The sequence below is a fragment of the Rhipicephalus sanguineus genome, chromosome 6 (assembly GCF_013339695.2).
Source record: "Rhipicephalus sanguineus isolate Rsan-2018 chromosome 6, BIME_Rsan_1.4, whole genome shotgun sequence".
NCBI lineage: Eukaryota > Metazoa > Arthropoda > Arachnida > Ixodida > Ixodidae > Rhipicephalus > Rhipicephalus sanguineus.
This window is the reverse complement of record NC_051181.1, coordinates 2,508,751-2,527,100: the sequence shown is the minus strand read 5'-3', so window position 1 is coordinate 2,527,100 and position 18,350 is coordinate 2,508,751. Positions and strand designations below refer to the sequence as shown.

The window sequence follows — 18,350 nt, the reverse complement described above, 5'->3', positions numbered from 1 at the left end:
TGATGTACTGGGCAGAATTCACGGAAGATTCACGGTTTACCGATGAACCTCCGCAGCTTCGCCCACTCATCATCATTCACTCCGTGGATATGCTGTGATTTTTCGAATTCTGCCGATCTGCGCGGGCGTTAGGCTGGTTAGGCTGTCGCGACGGCGTCTTCGGTGGATAGGTATGGGCATGCCCTGGGCGCCTTTTGACGCTTGTTATTTTTTTAACACGAAAGTTTTTTATGCCGGGGTCCACCAAGACTTCAGTGTCGTATTTCCGTCACGGAAATGACGTCGCAAAAATTTACGCGATCGGATGACAAAGAAGAAATGTTCCGTCAACGGGCATCGAACCCACAACCGCTCGGTCCGCAACAACTGATGCCGGGCACGCTATCCACTGCGCCACGGTAACAGACTCTAGAGGCTCTATAAACGCGCCTTTTATACCTACCACTCTCCCGGTCGGCGGTGTGGTGTTGCCCTCTGGGAGCGGTAAAGTAAAGTAATTCGTCATTACCGTGGCCTTCGCGATTAACACCTGCAACGCGTTACACGTCCTTCCCATTCGGCGCGTTTTCAATAGAAGTTCAATTTTGTCAAGGCCTTAACACACCGCGAGGTGGCGATCTTAGCCGAAGCATCGTAAAAGCGTCGGCCTCCCCAAGCAAACTTGGCTGACCATCGTTTTTGGACAATGTCGCCCCTTGCTTAGCTACAGGTGCGGTGCCGACCTAACTGGCCGGGAAAGCATGGCCAGTAGACGGGCCGACCTAACCTGCTGGCCACAACGGCACATATGGCGCACTGCACCAGCACTAGCTTGGCCGCCGACGCTGGCACGAGGTAGCAGGCCGGTGTAGCACCTAGCGCGCGTTTATTGGTCGGCCAGAGAGGTCGTGTGTACGTCCGGCCAGCCTTAGTGGCCGAGCGCGCTTGCGGACTACCGTTTCTTTCTGTTTTTGTTTTTTTTTCGCTTCGCCGGCCGCCATAGTTTCGCCTCTTCGCCTTCTCTGCAGCGCGCAAGGACGCGGGCATGCGATCACGTTATTGTTAAAGTAAAAGTATCTCTGGTTTAAACTTTGCAACATGGATCACATGGAGTCAGGTGTGAGACTCATTGGTTCCTTAGATAAATGGTAAACGCATAGTGAGCCCAAAAGTTTAGTCATGTTTTTTTTTTTAGCCGCGAATATTTTTCAGCACGATTTCAAAGAAAGAACAGCGGGACGAAACGTTCAGTTTGGAGGGCCAGCGCCTTCCTTGCCGCCCGGAAAGTCCGCCTATTCAGTGACCTAGTACTGGCAACACGGTAATGAAGTTCCCGCGCATAGAGGACAGAGCACGTCCTCCGTTGCTCAGAAGATGCCTACTTCACGTACCAAACGAATGTGTAGCGCACAAGTATATTCCATGGCACTATGCCATGCTTTTCGTGCGTCAAGAGCATAGCAGGAAACACATTTGTGTTATCTTAATATTCTGACAAACTCCCCACACGGTCACAAATATATGGTGTTCCTGGACATCCAAGGCACAGTAACCATCTCAGACCGGAGCTGCAAAACAACACCAAGCAATCAGTTTCACCCCCAGTGTCACTCATGTTGGACTCGCTATCAACGAAACAAGGAGCAGCAGCCGCTTCCCTCCACATTGCGGTAGAAGCGCAAAAGAGCAGCGCGCCGGTTCTAAAAAAAAATATTACAACGAGTATCGGCCGTATCGGCCCGTAACGTGATCCCCTCTTCCGGGCGCGCGTTCATTGTAACGTGGGAAAGCTAAAGCAGCGCAGGCGCACAAATATAGTCAGCAAATAACCTGCGTCTTAGAGGCCATGTGCTGGGCCGACTTTGCGAATGATAGAAGCGTCGAGGAGCGCTTCGAATGCCAATTATGTCTGCGTGGCGTATTTTGCATCCTCCGGGCATGCATAGCGTGCGCTGTTTTTTTTTCCTGAACGTCACCTGTATCGTACTCCTCATTAACCATTCATTATACGGAAACATCAAATACATTGTGAAAATCTTCTGCTCTGGCTATACGTATCCTTTTTGTGTTGTGCTCGTATAGAGGGCTCGAACATCTTCACAACGAATTCTAGTTCTCCTTTCCGTTTTACGGCAAAACATCAAATATTTTTACACTGTGTATATTATTACTTACAAATCCATTGTGCATTTGCTTGGTGGCAAAGGATTATTTGTGGAGAAAATGTATAGTAACCACTTTTAAAGTTTCGCGCCTTTTCACATGGCTAGGAGCGAGTGAATATCTGCTGTTGTTTTGTTTTCCCGGGTGGGAAGACTGTTTTTTCCCGCCATTTCATGGCCAGCACGGGAAAGTAATTCAACGCCCGCTTCTGGTCGGCGACCGCGGTGTGCATTCACCGCTGTGTGAACGCAAGACAGCGAGTCTCTTCGTCGCACTGCGTGGACCCTCCCACACTGAAACATTTCGGCGGGTGCGCCATAGAGAAAAGGAAACAAGACAAGAGCGGTCACTCAGCGATAAGCGGATCGAGCACTCCCCGCCACCTTCTCACCCAATGGCCTCCAAGATTTTCGCGTCATATCGCCTTGTTGATCACGAGAACATAAGAGGAGTTCAGGTGGCGCAAGTAGCACAAGAAAAAAAAAAAAAGAGGCGTGTGACATGAATCTATAGCTTGTTCGCTTTTTTTATTTGTTACCTCCAACTGTAAAGACCTTTTCTTACGCGTTAAGTTGAAAAAAAAGTGAAATAACATTCCGCCACTAAGCCAAGCGACACCGGCGATACGACGTCATCGCCAGACCAGTTATGGCGCTTATCGAAGCAGGGCCGCTCTCATGCGTGTTTCGGTGGCATCTGTTTTTGCTGAATCACTCCGAAAAGTCATGGTATTGAGCGATATTTTGTGTCACAGCGGCGCTTTTCAGCACGGCAGTACGGTGTGGACTGCTGCAGATGTCGACAGCAAGGTGAGAACCATCCCTTTTGTGTCCCTCGATGTACTGCGTAGTAAGGTTGTTGCCCGCGCTAGTGCGCAGTTAGGCTTAGGGTACGTTGGATGTTGTAACTGCGCCATAGCTAGGAATCGGGCGCTTCGACGTACACTAATGAAAGGTTCGTGACGATTTTCATATCCCCAAGTGCGCATTTCTCTTGGCACTCGCGTTATGAGAAGACGATGGCTCGGTGTAAACAAATGGACTAGCGTGTTGAAAACGAAAGGAGCGTTTGAAGCGATCAAGCGATAACGCGCGTCGCTCACGTTTTTAAAACGCCTGGCGCAAGATAAATTGCAGAAGCGCGAAGTACCGCGTGCCTCGAAAATTCTCGCTTCGGCACGATGGAAAAAGGATTCGCCCCCCGCATTTATTCAGAGCTTTTCTTCTGTACCGCCATCGATCGGTACACTCGATGGCCCGAGGCATGGCCCCTCGAAGAAATCACCGCGGAAGACGTCGCCTCGGCCTTCTTCACCGGCTGGATTGCTCGTTTCGGCGCCCCCCGCCGCGTAACCTCCGACCAAGGACGACAGTTCGAGTCGCACCTTTTCAGGCTCCTCGGGCTGACCATCGGTTTCGAACGCTTGAGGACCACCAGTTACCATCCCTGTGCCAACAGAATGATCGAGCGTTTCCACCGACAGTTCAAAGCAGCCATTATGTGACACCCGGACTCAACCTGGCTCGAGGCCATCCCAGCCGTCATCCTCGGTCTTCGCGCCACCTTCAAGCAGGACATCCACGCTACACCAGCAGACCTCGTCTATGGGGACCACTCCGTCTCCCAGGTGAATTCCTCGCCGCACTGCTATCGAGCACTACGACGTCAGACCCCACCGACTTCGTCGCCCGGCTCCGACGCACCATCGGCCCCTTACGCCCGTCACCTGCAGCCCACCACTGCAAGCCTACACCTTTCGTGTTCAAGGAGCTAGCTTCGTGCACGCACGCTTTCCTTCGCGACGACACCGTCCGCAGGCCTTTCCAGCCACCCTACAGTGGACCCTACCTAGTCGTCCATCGCGACAACAAGAACTGCACTCTGTGCCTGAACGGAAACGACGTCCGCGTCTCGACTGACCGGCTCAAGCCCGCATACATCGCTTCGAACGAACCGGACAGCGCCACCCCAACCACAGACATCTATCCACAGCCGCCGACGTCGCAGACCCCCGTCACGACACGCTCTGGACGTCCGGAACGCCTCCCAGATTTCTAGACCTTGAGGGCTCTGCACTCCGCGGGGGGGGGGGGGGGGTGATGTGGCGACACAGTGCGCACAAACCGGCGCAGCCTCCGCCTCATCACTATTTAGGCCGGCGTCACACGACTGCATGCTACACCACGCCTCAGATAAGGGACAGCGCCACCGCTGCGTCACCGGAGGCTTACGTCACCGACGGTGGCTATAAAACCAAGCTGCCAGGCTCGGAAGAGATCATTCCTTCGCTACCCGAGTGAGCGCAGCGTCAGTATGCTCGCCCCGCTGCTGCTACTTCGCTAACAAACAGTTGTTACGTTTTATGTTGGGATGCGTCCTTCCATCGACACGGAATCCCACAACCGCATTAAAAGAGAAGAAAATGCTCGACCACTCCGTCAGAGTCCCTACCGGGTTTCGACGCGGGAATGGGAGGCCGTGAACAAACAGGTCGGCGAAATGCTACGCGACGACATCTAGCCCTCGACGAGTCCGTGGGCATCCCCCGTGGTGCTAGTGACGAAGAAGGATGGGACTCTGCGTTTTTGCGTCGATTACCTTCGCCTGAACAAAGTCACGAAGAAGGACGTGTATCCCCTTCCCCGGATAGACGACACCCTGGATCTTTTCGTCGATGGACCTCGAGACCGGTTACGGGCAAATAGAAGTCGACGACAGAGATTGAGAAAAGACTGCCTTTATAACACCAGACGGCCTGTTAGAGTTCAAGGTCATGCCTTTTGGTCATTGCTCGGCACCTGCGACGTTCCAGCGCGTTATGGACAACGCGCTGGCTGGATTGAAGTGGCAGACTTGCCTTGTGTACTTGGACGACATCATTGTGTTTGCCTCAAGCTTCGACGAACACCTCCGGTGCCTTGACGCTGTACTACAAGCAATCAAGACCTCTGGCCTCACCTTGAAGCCTGAAAAGTGCCGCTTTGCATACGAGGAGCTACTGTTTTTGGGTCACGTGATCAGCAAGGGTGGTGTTCGCCCAGACCCGCGGAAAACAGCTGCCATCGCTGCATTCCCCACGCCCACCGACAAGGCCGTACGCCGTTTTCTCGGCTTGCGCGCCTATTACAGACGTTTCGTCAAGGAATTTTCACGGATCGCTGAGCCACTGACGCAACTCACGAAGACCGACGTCGAATTCAGGTGGGAAGCATCGCAAGTTCAGGCATTTCAAGAATTAAAACGGCGCCCGCAGACGCCTCCGATACTCGCGCATTTCGACGAGCACGCCGATACGGAAATCCACACCGACACAAGCAGCGTAGGACTCGGCGCCGTCCTTGTGCAGAAGACCGACGGATTGGAAAGGGTCATCAGTTATGCTAGCTGGTCGCTATCAAAGGTTGAAATCAACTATTGCACAACAAAAAAGTAGTGCCTGGCCATCATCTGCGCTACATCGAAATTTCGCCCCTACATCTACGGCCGGCCCTTCAAAGTTATGAGCGACCACCACGCCTTGTGTTGGCTAGCCAACTTGAAAGACCCTTCAGGTCGCCTCGCATGGTGGAGCCTACGACTTCAAGAATTCGACATAACTGTCGTTTACAAGTCCGGAAGAAAACACTCCGACACTGACTGCCTGTTCCGCGCCCCAGTCGACCCACCGCCGCAGGACGATAAGGCGGACGACTGCTTCTTGGGAACCATAAGTGCCGACGACTGCGCTGAACGACAACAAGCCGACCCGGAACTCAGGGGCCTTGTGGAATACCTCAAGGGCAGGACCGCCGTTGTTCCGAAAGTATTCAGGTGGGGATTGGCGTAATTTTTTAAAAAAAACGACGTCCTCGTAAAGAACAACTTCTCTCCGGCCCGAGCCAACTACCTTATCGTTGTACCTTCGGCACTGCGACCAGAAGTTCTGCAGTCCTTGCACGACGACCCGACGGCTGGCCACCTCGGCTTTTCCCGCACGCTCGCGAGGATACAGGAAAAATACTACTGGCCACGCCTTCCTGCCGACGTTGACCACTACCATAAGACTTGCCGAGATTGTCAGCGACGGAAGACACTGCCGACTAGGCCAGCGGGAATTCTGCAGCCAATCGAACCACCTCACCGGCCGTTCCAGCAAATCGGGATGGACCTACTGGGGCCGTTTCCGACGTCGACTTCCAGCAACAAGTGGATCGTCGTAGCAACTGACTACCTCACCTTCTACGCCGAGACAAAGGCCTTGCCCAAAGGCAGTGCCGCCGAGGTAGCCAAGTTCTTCGTGGAGAACATCGTCTGCCGTCATGGTGCCCCAGAGGTGCTCATCACAGACAGAGGTACCGCCTTTACTGCGGACCTAACTCAGGAGATCTTCAAATAGAGCGAGACGAGCCACCGCCGCACCACCGCCTACCACCCACAGACCAATGGCCTCACCGAGCGTCTAAATAACACCATCGCCGACATGGTGGCCATGTACGTCGACGTTGAGCACAAGACGTGGGACGCCATCCTTCCGTACGTGACCTTCGCTTACAACACGGCCGTCCAAGAAACGACGCAGATGACGCCGTACAAGTTGGTCTACGGAAGAAGCCCGGCGACGACGCTCGACGCCATGCTACCAAACGTCACCGACGAAGAAAATCTCGACGCCGCCGCTTACTAGCAGCGCGCCGAAGAAGCACAACAGCTCGCCCGCCTACGGATCAAGAACCAGCTGACGACTGACAGCCGCCGCTACAACCTTCGACGACGCCACATAGAATACCAAGCCGGTGACCGTGTATGGGCATGGACGCCAATACGGCGACGTGGACTTAGTGAGAAGCTTCTTCGACGATACTTCGGGCCGTACAGGGTACTGCGACGCCTCGGCGCACTCGACTACGAGGTTGTTCCTGACGGCATTACGAACTCTGAGCGGCGCCGTGCACGACCTGAAGTCGTCCATGTCGTGCGCCTCAAACCATATTACGCGCGTTAGCATATCTGAGAACTGTCATTTTGCTTTAATATTGTACTTTCTTGATTGTGCTTATTGTTTATTGTACTTAAATTTGTTGCTTTATTTTTGTTATTTTTTGTTGCATACATTGGCCTGTTCTGTTTTAAGCATCGGGACGATGCTTTTTCAGAGGGGGGCATTGCCACGTGCGTTTCTTAATATCGCTTTTGCCGTATTCGTTTTTCGCCCACAAAGACTGTCAGCAACGCTCAGCGCAAACCGCGCCTCATTGTTCGAGATTCTTCGCGATTATTGTAGATCGTTTTGTTAAGATTGCGCGCCAGACGCGAACACTCGAGCTTATTCTAGAACTTGCGCGACAACCAGAGATAACGCTGGAATATTCGACGACACATGTATAAATGCCGACGTGCTTCTCCGCTTGCCAGTTGATCGACGGTCGACGCTCGGTTCGCCGCTATCAGTGTATTCCTGTAGCTTGACGTTCAGTTTCCCGGCCACAAGTTCGGCCTAATAAAGAGTTTCATCTCGGACGTACTGACAGCTGCCTTCGTCGACGTCACGACCACGTGACAATATATATATATATACAAACAATAACCAATAGACAAGAACGTTCTTGTCTATTGGTTTAATTATATAAAGGAAAGTCGCAGTGAAATACGTAACAGTTATTCTCAGATTTCGGCCAGGGAACGGTTTTTATCAAAGATCAAGAACGTGCTACAGTGGTTCTAGTACAAAACACTGCAGCACATTTTAGAAGATGTGTTGTAACACGTGGTCGCCACCTACTTTCTCATTATGCCTCAAACTAAGATGATAATTCCTGGGGTTGGGAGTGGTTCGGCCTTTCTGCCACTGACGGATTACAGCGTGGTGCAATGACTACTCGTGGCGGATTATGCATTCTTTGTACATGCGCGTGTCCAACCGCACCTCGCTGCTGTTTCGCGGAAAGTTGTAAACGTGATCTTTTCACGGGCATACTTGTAGCACCCCGCGCAGGATTTTCTCTGCCTTCATATGCATATATATATATATATATATATATATATATATATATATATATATATATATATATATACATACATATACGGCCTTGTCATTCTGACGAAGGCCGTGCCACGGCCGAAACGTAAATGAGTAAAAATATGCAATTTTCGTAAGTGTGCTCCTTCATTTCTTCAACTACATGTGCACCGGACCTTCAGAACTTTCTTTTGAATTATATATATATAGTAAAATAATATATGAAGAAAGAGACCCCGCGGGGCACAGCAGTTCTATTCGCACCTTCGCCTTTCTCTTGGCGCTAACCGATCGAGCGCCCGAGTCCCGGTTCAGCTTTTCGTCATTAGAACGGTAAGGAACTGCGCGATTGACGGAACACAAGAAGTAGTACACAGGACAAGCGCAGACTAACAACTGAAATTTATTGAAGCATAAATCTTCCACTTAACGTACATGCGCACAAGCTCTCTCGACAATATCACACACTATAGTAAAAGCCCTTTATCTACGCTAAAAATGCGAACTTTTATATGCAGATAAACGGAGGGTTCACTGATGCATTTATCAGGACCAAGCCTTGAGATCACTGACGCTTCCAAAATTTCACGTGCTCTTTTTTCTGTGGCACGCCCCAGCACTTTCGTTTCTTCAAAAAATCGGCAGATCCCACGTACCGTGGGAGTCGATGTTATGCGAAGCATGTGGCGGGTAGGTGACTGTGGCGTAACTTTTTTACTGAGCGACACTTTACAAAATGACGCTAGAGACTTGTATAAATTTTATACGCACACATATATATGTTGAAGAGCCGCATATGTGTTATATAACCAGTTGTTTACGGTTGGGTAACGCTGCCAATGGCAACGTGGGTATTACGAACGCCAGAAGCGGTAAGCTGATATGTAGTGCTTATACGTGTACCGAGAACGCACGCACCTTTCACGAACCCATGTGCATGTGTGCAAGACGTTCTTGACAGTTCTTGGACAAGGGCATCATCACCGTGATCAGTGAGCACCAGCAGCTGGTCATGACTTGTTATAGGATCCGGTCGTGATCTTGGTGACGAGGGGTCCATGTGTAGTGAAGTATGTGGCATAGTAGAGCTGTTGGAATGCGTGGATGCCTCGGTTATTTCGTCGACAAATTGTCTGTCGACAGAGCCGGCGACACGTCGGAAACCTGAAGCCACCATTCTTGTTGGTGAGGTATAGGCCGTCGAGGCTGGTAGGCCTGGATAGTGCTACGTAGACCAACATCAGTGGATGGTGTTTGTCATATTCGTAGACTACCTGGGCGTATGTGACCTACGTAGCCTAGTCTACAAAGCGGCTGTCAATTAATCTGGCATCATGCTCGGTCAGCATGAGGCCATCGCCCAGCCTCGTAAGAATTGACGAGGACACTGCGTCGTTTTGGTGCACGAAGTGCACTTTACGGTGGGGTGATGTGGATATCATATGTAACTTTCGTTAAGTATTCCTCCGGGGTCGAGCAATGCCTCAATAGAGCTTGCTGAATCATAGGAATACAATTGTAATGTTTATTAGACTGCTATAAAAGCGGAGCCAACACTGGAACTACAGACGTTCATCTGATATGACGCCTGTATCGTAGGAGTACACATCGTAGGAGTATCATGTAGTGTTTAATGCTTTCTTGTAAAATTACATACTCAGAAGCACAACCACAATTGACGTTGCACCGATAGTACGCCTGCGTAGGCTGTTTTTCCAAACCAGTTTATAGACCTGGCGTGGCTCAGTGGTAGAATACCTGATTGCCACGCAGAATGCTTGGGTTCGATTCCGACTGGGATCCTAATTTTCATTCTTTCCATTCGTTGAGTCAAAGCTGCCGATGTTGGTTTTCCTTAACGCTCTAGCATTTAAGTTACCACCAATGTCTGTTCTCGCCGTTCCTGAGTAGATATAAACTGTCAATCACCTGTGGCGCATACCCGTACACCGCGGCCCGTAGTAAACGGGTATGTGCCACGTGTCTTGTGGAAAGGGTTTGACGACGTACGCAACAGGATTTTAACGTTATTCATGTGATGACCCGGCAATCATATTCGTCAAATCCTCTTACCCTCCCTTGCAAATTTTGGGCTACACCAAGTTAAGGAGGCGATCATGAGGGCACACACACGTAGGCGGCTAGATAGATAGACAGATAGATACGTAGATAGAAACGCTCAAAGTGCCAGAGGTTCGCTAAGAAATGCTTCGCATTTAAAAAGTGGGATGCAGTTAGCGCAGGATCTGCAATGAACCGCCCAATGTTGCCCACTGGCTGAAGCTACAGCATACGAATGCTCCGAAGGGTGTTTGTTTAAACATCTTCCAGTTTGTCCCACATAGACCTTGCCGCAGCTTAACGGGACCTCATAGACAACTTCCGATCTGCATCCTACAAACTTGCGTTTGTGATTCGTGCCGCAGCTTCCACTCCTCTGCACACTCGTAAGGGCGCACACCCGTGACAATTTACATGGTGCTGAACAAAAAACATCTACGCCAAATTTCCTGACCACCTTCTTGATACCATGAGAAAGTTTGTGGACATAAGGCAAAACCACAAAACTTCGCCTTTCTGTTCCTAATGTAGTGTCCACCTGTGGAGACGCAGTACATCTACCAAAGGTTTCGAACAGTTTCTCTGCTACGGCCTTTAGCAGAACGTCCGGAAAGCCCACTTCTTGCAGTCTGGCCACTTGGGAGGTGAAACTATCCTGGACCGTGTGGTGGCATGACTTACTTAAAGAAGACTTCAAACAGGACTTCGCGATTCCCCTCTTAACAAGCTTTGAATGGCAAAAATCGTACGGTAAAAGGGGCTTCTTAGATCTTGGCTGGTATGCCCAGCACATGTGACCACCATTCCTGAAAAATAGTCTAATATCTAAAATTTGCAAACTTGCATTCACTCGCAGCTCAATAGTAAAATTCAGTTTCTTGGCAACGGATTTAAAAACATGAAGAGTGTTGTCTGCTACCTCCGCTAGGTTATTGTCTGAATTCACACTTAACAAGATTAAAAAATCGTCGACATATCTGAAGACGCGTACAACGCATTCGTCAACAAGTGCCCGCGATAGTGAACAATCTAAATCAGCAAGATAGATCTCAGTTAAAATCGGCGCCACGCTAGATCCTCTACAAATCCCCTGTTTTTGTACAGAAAAGCCTTCCTTCAAGCTCACAATAGTTGAAGTTAAGTAGACTTGAAGTAACTCCAAAAAACCTTCTACTGAAATTCCACTCGTGTTTTGACAGTCCCCCACTCCCGAGCGTTATATATATATATATATATATATATATATATATATATATATATATATATATATATATATATATATATATATATAATTCAAAAGAAAGTTCTGAAGGTCCGGTGCACATGTAGTTGAAGAAATGAAGGAGCACACTTACGAAAATTGCATATTTTTACTCATTTACGTTTCGGCCGTGGCACGGCCTTCGTCATTCTGACGAAGGCCGTGCCACGGCCGAAACGTAAATGAGTAAAAATATGCAATTTTCGTAAGTGTGCTCCTTCATTTCTTCAACTATATATATATATATATATATATATATATATATATATATAGAGAGAGAGAGAGAGAGAGAGACATAGATAGATGCAAGGTGCCCTAACTATCGTTAGCCAGAGTTTAAAAATACGGCGACACACTCAATAACGACGCGATCACATGCATGTTGCTTACTGTTGCCTGGAGTACGCCAGACTGTTTTTTTGTGTTCCGATTATTTGCTTAATTAGGCCACTTTAATTGCTGACTTTCGAAGTCACGAAGCTGAGCGAGAAATTCTAATGACAAAGCTGTACATCGGTTTGGAAAACGTCCGTTCAGGCAGTTTATAACTTTCTATTCATTAAGTATTAGCGTTTTTAGGAGCGAAGCACCTTAGTGTCTCGGCGTGTCGGCAGGCAGTGTCGTCTGCTGTCGCGGCGCGCATCGTCGTGTCCTGTCTATTTGCTTGAGTGCAAGAGAGGGCGTCACCGCCTCAGCGCTCACCGTGTGACGAGACAGAGCGAACGGCGCGCGTTGACTATGGAAACGCTCTGTTTGCGATGAACGCGTAACTACCAGCTCGCAAGGAACCAAAACGCGCCCTCGCCCGCGAGAGACAACGCCGACGCAGGCAGCATCAACTAGCGAGTTTCTTGAATGAAAAGAAAAAAACGACTACTAGCGCTGCACAACTGTTCAACGGCCACCCGTATATATAGGCACTGGATCTTGAACTGCAATGTAGCGCCGGTGGGAGATTTCTCTTGTGAGTAGTTGAACAACAAAGATTCGCAGCGTGCACGTTAACTAAAAGCGGACTGCGGGTTTGTGTGTTATCTTTCTCCTGTCTCTGATTGCCCATTAGGAGTGATTTTGCTGTGGAAAACACCGGCGCACACTGCATGCTTCGCCCCTCTACAGGTTTCACGTTAGTGGAGCTGGAATGCCCTCTTGCACACCTATGCGCGCCTTGATTTTAGGGCGCGCATAGGGCGCGCAAACGTTTGTACGTTTCGCGTACAAACGATATGCTCCCTCGCGCCGGTTCATGACAGCGATAAGCAGACAGAGCGGTTATCGCTTGTGTTGCCGCTAGCAAAAACGGAAAACCGCATAGAAAGCGTGCACAGAGAGCAACTCGCAACTATATATATATATATATATATATATATATATATATATATATATATATATATATATATATATCTCCTCTTACGCCTTCATGCCCTCGCGGAAGTTTCACTAACTTCACATGTACCAAAATTACTATGGGATGACATGGTTGTGTGACAAATACAACTGCTAGGTCACACCATCAAAATCATGTAATACATGTCATGTATTTGTTTCACTTCTCTGTACAATAAGCCACATTTCGCCCGCCAACTTCTCAAGCTCAATAGCCACCTCTTTCCCCTCTCGTGGTAAATTGAGCGAAGCGTACTTAAACATGCTGATAAGGAACGCAATTACTGCCTTGACGAAGACAAGCGCACTTTTCGAAACGGGGGCCCAGTGACATCCTTTTTTCAGGAATTTCTCGCCACTTAATACCCATGACACACGGCAAATCAAATGTCATTTACAGCTAATGTCATTCGTTTGTAATGTAATTTGTTTGCTGTCACATGGGGAAACTAATGCCATTCGATGAAAATGACATTTCCTGTCGAATGAGTTCCCGAAACACATTCTCGTACGATTTCGGACCGAATGCGTAGTCTCGACGCCAGGGACCTTTTAAGCAGATAACTGTTGACTATGTATGCGTAACTTTTGTAAATCGTAAATATCTTATTCTTTACTAGATTAACTTATTACTGGTTTGATCACGTAACAGCATGCGCGAAAGTTTCTAAAAGAAAGCTACTCTCAACTACAGCGGCTGGACGCCGGCCATGTTTCATTTGTGCTCTCTTGTTGTTGCCCGTATCGCAGGTGTAGATCGTCCGATTGCACGTGTTTTGGTGATCAAGGTGGTACCTACACGAATCAGCTGCCGCCGTCTCATTTCTGCAGCCGGAGTGTGAGTCGTGCTCGCACGCTTTAGTTCACTGTACCAACGTACCATAACCAACGACCGGTCATAACGTCGGCCATGTTGGTTTTCTATTGGTTCTTGGCTTGACTGCGTTTGTGTCGTACACCTCTGGCAAGTTCTGTAAAACGGCTGCATTTATATTCTTCGAGCAGCTTTTTAGTGATAGAAAATTATTTTCGAGGATACATGTATGATTTTTATTTCTCCCAACGTCACGGCTCAGGAGGGCTAAGGTCATGGTCATCATTTTAAAATGACATTTGTTTTCGTCGTGTGACAGCAGGCAGGTAAAATGACATTAAGTTCACCTCATGTCATTTGTTGTAAATGACATTAGATTTGCCGTGTGACAGGGGTATAAGTTATCCTCTTTTCTAGAATGGCTGTGTTGTTTGGACGCTAACGTATGCCAGATAAGCTGGTACATTTTTTGTAGGGGTTCAGCACGCACTCATTGGTGTATTGATTGCAGTTGACGTACATTTCCATTTCTTACCTTATACATATATCTGGGGTTTTACGTCCCGAAACCACGATTTCATTATGAAGCACGCCGTAGTGCAGGGCTCCAGAAATTTTGACCATCTGGTGTTTTATAACAAGCATTGACATCGCTCAGTGCACGAGCCTCCGCCATTTCGCCTCCACCGAAATGCGACCGCCGCGGCCAGGATCGAACCCACGACCTTCGGGTGAGCAGCCGAGTACCGTAACCACTGATCCACCGTGGCGGACCCTTTTTTGCCTTTCATTTGCACTACACTTCATAAAATCTTCATATTTTCGCTAACATATTTCACATTTTTCTTCAACGCGAAAGGACACTGTTCTCAAAAGTGTCGCAGATGCTGTAGTCGCGATATCGGAGTGCTCGCTTAGCTCGGGCAGCCAAAGAAAGCAGGCCCTCTTTCTCATGTGTAATATCTGCAACGATAAAACATGTCTGGAGCCCAGACTCTAGTAGCGAGCTTTTGTAGTGACACCTCATTATAAAAATTTCATCAATCCTAACATGCACTAAGGAGTTCATGAAGCTTAGCTTTCTTTCCCTGTAGCAGTGTTTTAAACGCACCTAAAGATATATCCAGTATGCAGAATACCACTCTCAATCAATGTGAATTGATCGTAGAAAATTACAGAGATGCAAACTCTTCTCCGAAAAACACTCACTTTTTGGCCTTTCATCTCGGACTCCTGAAGCTCATTAACGAGAAAAGCCAGCTGTTCGGCGGGGTCTCTTGGATCCAGCAGAAGCCACCTGCATTCAAAAACGCCACTTTCAACCACAGTGTCCTACGCGCGCCTAGCGCCTGCTAATAGCGAAGTTCAGACAACTAATTGTACGAGCCGGGTGTCGGAGAGAGCACGAACCGAAAGGACACTCTGACCACAGGAACCAAGATGGAACCCTCGGTACGAGGCTACGAGTGAAAATAATTATTGCTGATTCCTCCAAAAGAAAGTGGTCCGCATACTTCCCCGCAACAGCGTACGGCACCGTGATCTGCTTGTAGCGCTTCATGGTTGTGTTCACTCCACCTTTTCTTCATTAGTATATATGTCCTTGTTTATTCATTTTGTTCACTTATCCCTCACGCATGCGTTCTTTATATATGAAGGTTCACACGATCCTGCTTGTCGCAGTGGAGCACAAAATAGGCATTAGTTTTATAACAAATTCAAGTTTCCACATACTAAAGGAATATTATTTAACAAGGTGCAATAGTATTTTTTAAAACTGCGGAATTGGTACCGACAACAGCTCAAGATAGATCTCCTGACGAGAAACGTTGAGCCTATATAATTACATAAAAATTTTCAGCCGATTGCAATGATCGCAAGTTGATTATGCAATATGCTGCGCTATGTTACAGTGGTGTTATAGTGCTGCTTTAAAAAAAAAAAAACCTTCGAGGTTTCAGAAGCGCCAATAAATTATCACGCAGTCATGACGGTGAATAACACAAACTCGAGCAAGCAAGCGGTAAAGAGTTTAAAAATTTTTGGGGTTTACGTCCCAAGGCCACGATATGATTATGAGAAGCACCGTAGTGGAGGACGTCGTAACATTTGACCACCTGGAGTTCTTTAACGCGCACATAAATTTAAGAAAACGTGCCTTGACAATAAACTTTATTCCTCCTCCTCCTCTAGCATTTTTCCACAATAGAAACGATGCCGGCGTGGCCGGGGTTCGACACCGCTACCTTCGGGATAACAGCCCAACACCATAACCACTAGAACCATCGGAGGGTGTTAAATCACTTCATTAGGCGGACATGTGCCTAGAAAAAGAAGTGACACACTCAGTACGGCGATAGCGTCGAACACAATCGTCGGTAGTCTGATCGGGGCGGCTTTTGTACATGCCTTACTCAACCTTAAAGCGGTATCGCTGGTCTGAGCAAGGACTCAACTGCTCGCGTCGTGTGCACAATCACATTCTACGACAATCGGGAAGCTTCCCCTACACTACTGTGGGGACTGCGCCGGGAAACTTGTAATGGTAACATTGAAATAAAGAACTAAGGGCATGGCAATGCCGCCGTATGAAAGGAGCATCGGCTCGATGCTTAAAAGGTAACATGACAAAAAGAATCAGGCCAGGAAATACTAATGTCGTCGGGTTCGTTAGCGCCAATCAAACAGCTTAAGGTGCACACGAACGACTTCAAGTCGTGCATGGCCTCAGTGCGAGCTCGTAATGCCGTCGCCGAGAACTTCGTAGTCCAATGCACCTCGCTTTCTTGCATCCTCGTCAGCGTGTGAGAAAATCCAAGGTGTTCAGCCATCGGGTCGTCATGCAAAGCTTGCAGGGCCTCTTGAAGTAATTCTGGAGGTACTACGAGGAGGTGGTTGGCTCCAAGTGGCGAGAAGTTTTAAGTGCGAATGCACTTTATAAGCGACCCTGAATCCGCCGTCCCATAGCAACGCCGCGGAGAGCGGAGAGGAGGAGGAGCGTCAGTAGCAACGGCGCAGCGACGTCACGCCCCACGTGACTACGCGCGCTCCGCCCTCCGCTCCGTGACTGCGCGCGCCCCGCGCATTGCCTGTGGTGATGAAGGCCGGCGGCGAGACGCCGAACGAAAGCGTGCGAAGCGAGCCGAGCACCCCGAAGCCGATCTGGCGCGGGGACGCGCGATGCGTGAGCGAGCGCGGGCCCTCGAATTCTGTCGGCCGGACGCGCGCTTCCAGCGAGACTTCCTGGACCGCAGCTTCGGATATAGCTGCGCGGTGTGCGATCGACTGTGGTTCGACAACAACCTGAGCCCCATCTCGGGCGTGCGCAACGCCGCCAACAAGTTGAACGCGTTGCGGGTTCTTTGGAACGAGTTCGGAAGACAGATCATCATCATCATCATCATCATCATCATCAGTAAAAGTGCTTTGCACTTAAAAACGGCCAGACCTCCGTGGGTCGGCTGGCGCGTGCTCTCTCGCTGCCGTCTCCTTCGCTCGGCTCTGCAGTTTAGTCGCGCGCGCCCTCTCATAGCATCACCCCGTGCTTCGCACTTCCTCATACTCCCCTTCGGGGAAATGCGGGTTTTTTTTTCTTTAGGAGAAGGCCATTTCATAAGAAAAACAATGCTACTCCTCGCATGAATACCTACGGAACAACGTCGGTCTTGCCCTCGAGGTATTCCACAAGGTCCTTAACTTCCGGGTCGGCTCGCTGTCGTTCTGCGAAGTCGGCACTTTTGGTCCTCAAGAAGCAGGCATGATCCTGGTCGTCCTGTGCCGGCGGGTCGACGGGGCGACAGACAAGCAGTCGGCGTCAGAGTGCTTTGGTCCATACTTGTAAACAACTGTTGTGTCTAACAGTAGAACACAACGCTAAAAGACGGGACGAAGAACGGACACAAACCACGGCGCGGACTAACAACCAAATTTGTTTTATTCTTCCAGTCCGCATATATAAATTCCACCACAATATCAAGGAAACAGAAAAGAAAAAATGATGATTAGCCTGCGCCGAGGCCAGAAATGCTCAATCGGACAGGAAAGTGTCAAGCGCGGTATTGCAAGGGCTTGCATGAAGGCGGCGCTTGAGAGGTCTTGGGACCACCAAGTTGAAGCGAGTTTTCGTACTCAAGTGGCACGCCTGAAGTTTGCAGGTTTTCCAAGAACGCTTTTGACGAGCATCGCGGAAAGCCTCATGTCTGGTTTTAAAAGCAAGTGCTCATAAGCTGTTCGATCAGTGATACACCCGCAGGAAAAAGTAGTGGTCATTCCTTATGTGCACAAGGTGGCACATAATCTTTAGAAAGTGGTCAGCAGGGCAGGCGTTAGGTTGTTGTTTTCTGCCAGAAATAAGGTTGGTTGCCTGTGTCAAGTAAAGTGCGTTGTGGGGCTAGTTGGTATGACATTAGAACTGTTAGGAACTGCGCAATTGACGGTACACAAGAAGAAGTACACAGGACAAGCGCAGACTAACAACTGAAATTTATTGAAGCATAAATCTTCCACTTCAGAAAACGTACATGCGCACAAGCTCTCTGGACAATATCACACACCATAGTAAAAGCCCTTTATCTACGCTAAAAATGCCAACTCTTTCTTATGCAGATAAACGGAGGGTTCACTAATGCATTTATCAGGACCACGCCTCGAGATCACTGCCGCTTCCAAAATATCACGTGCTCTTTTTAAAG

At 48.9% G+C, this 18,350-nt stretch overlaps 1 protein-coding gene across 1 annotated transcript in view; it reads right to left on the bottom strand.

The window, feature by feature from the left end:
* Positions 1-18,350, bottom strand: part of LOC119395570 (sphingomyelin phosphodiesterase) — a 661,730-nt gene that overhangs the window by 290,370 nt on the left and 353,010 nt on the right. Inside the window, exon 8 of the mRNA XM_037662549.2 lies at positions 14,869-14,956. Within this exon, the coding sequence (XP_037518477.2) occupies positions 14,869-14,956 (88 nt within the window). The remainder of the gene's footprint in view (positions 1-14,868; positions 14,957-18,350) is intronic.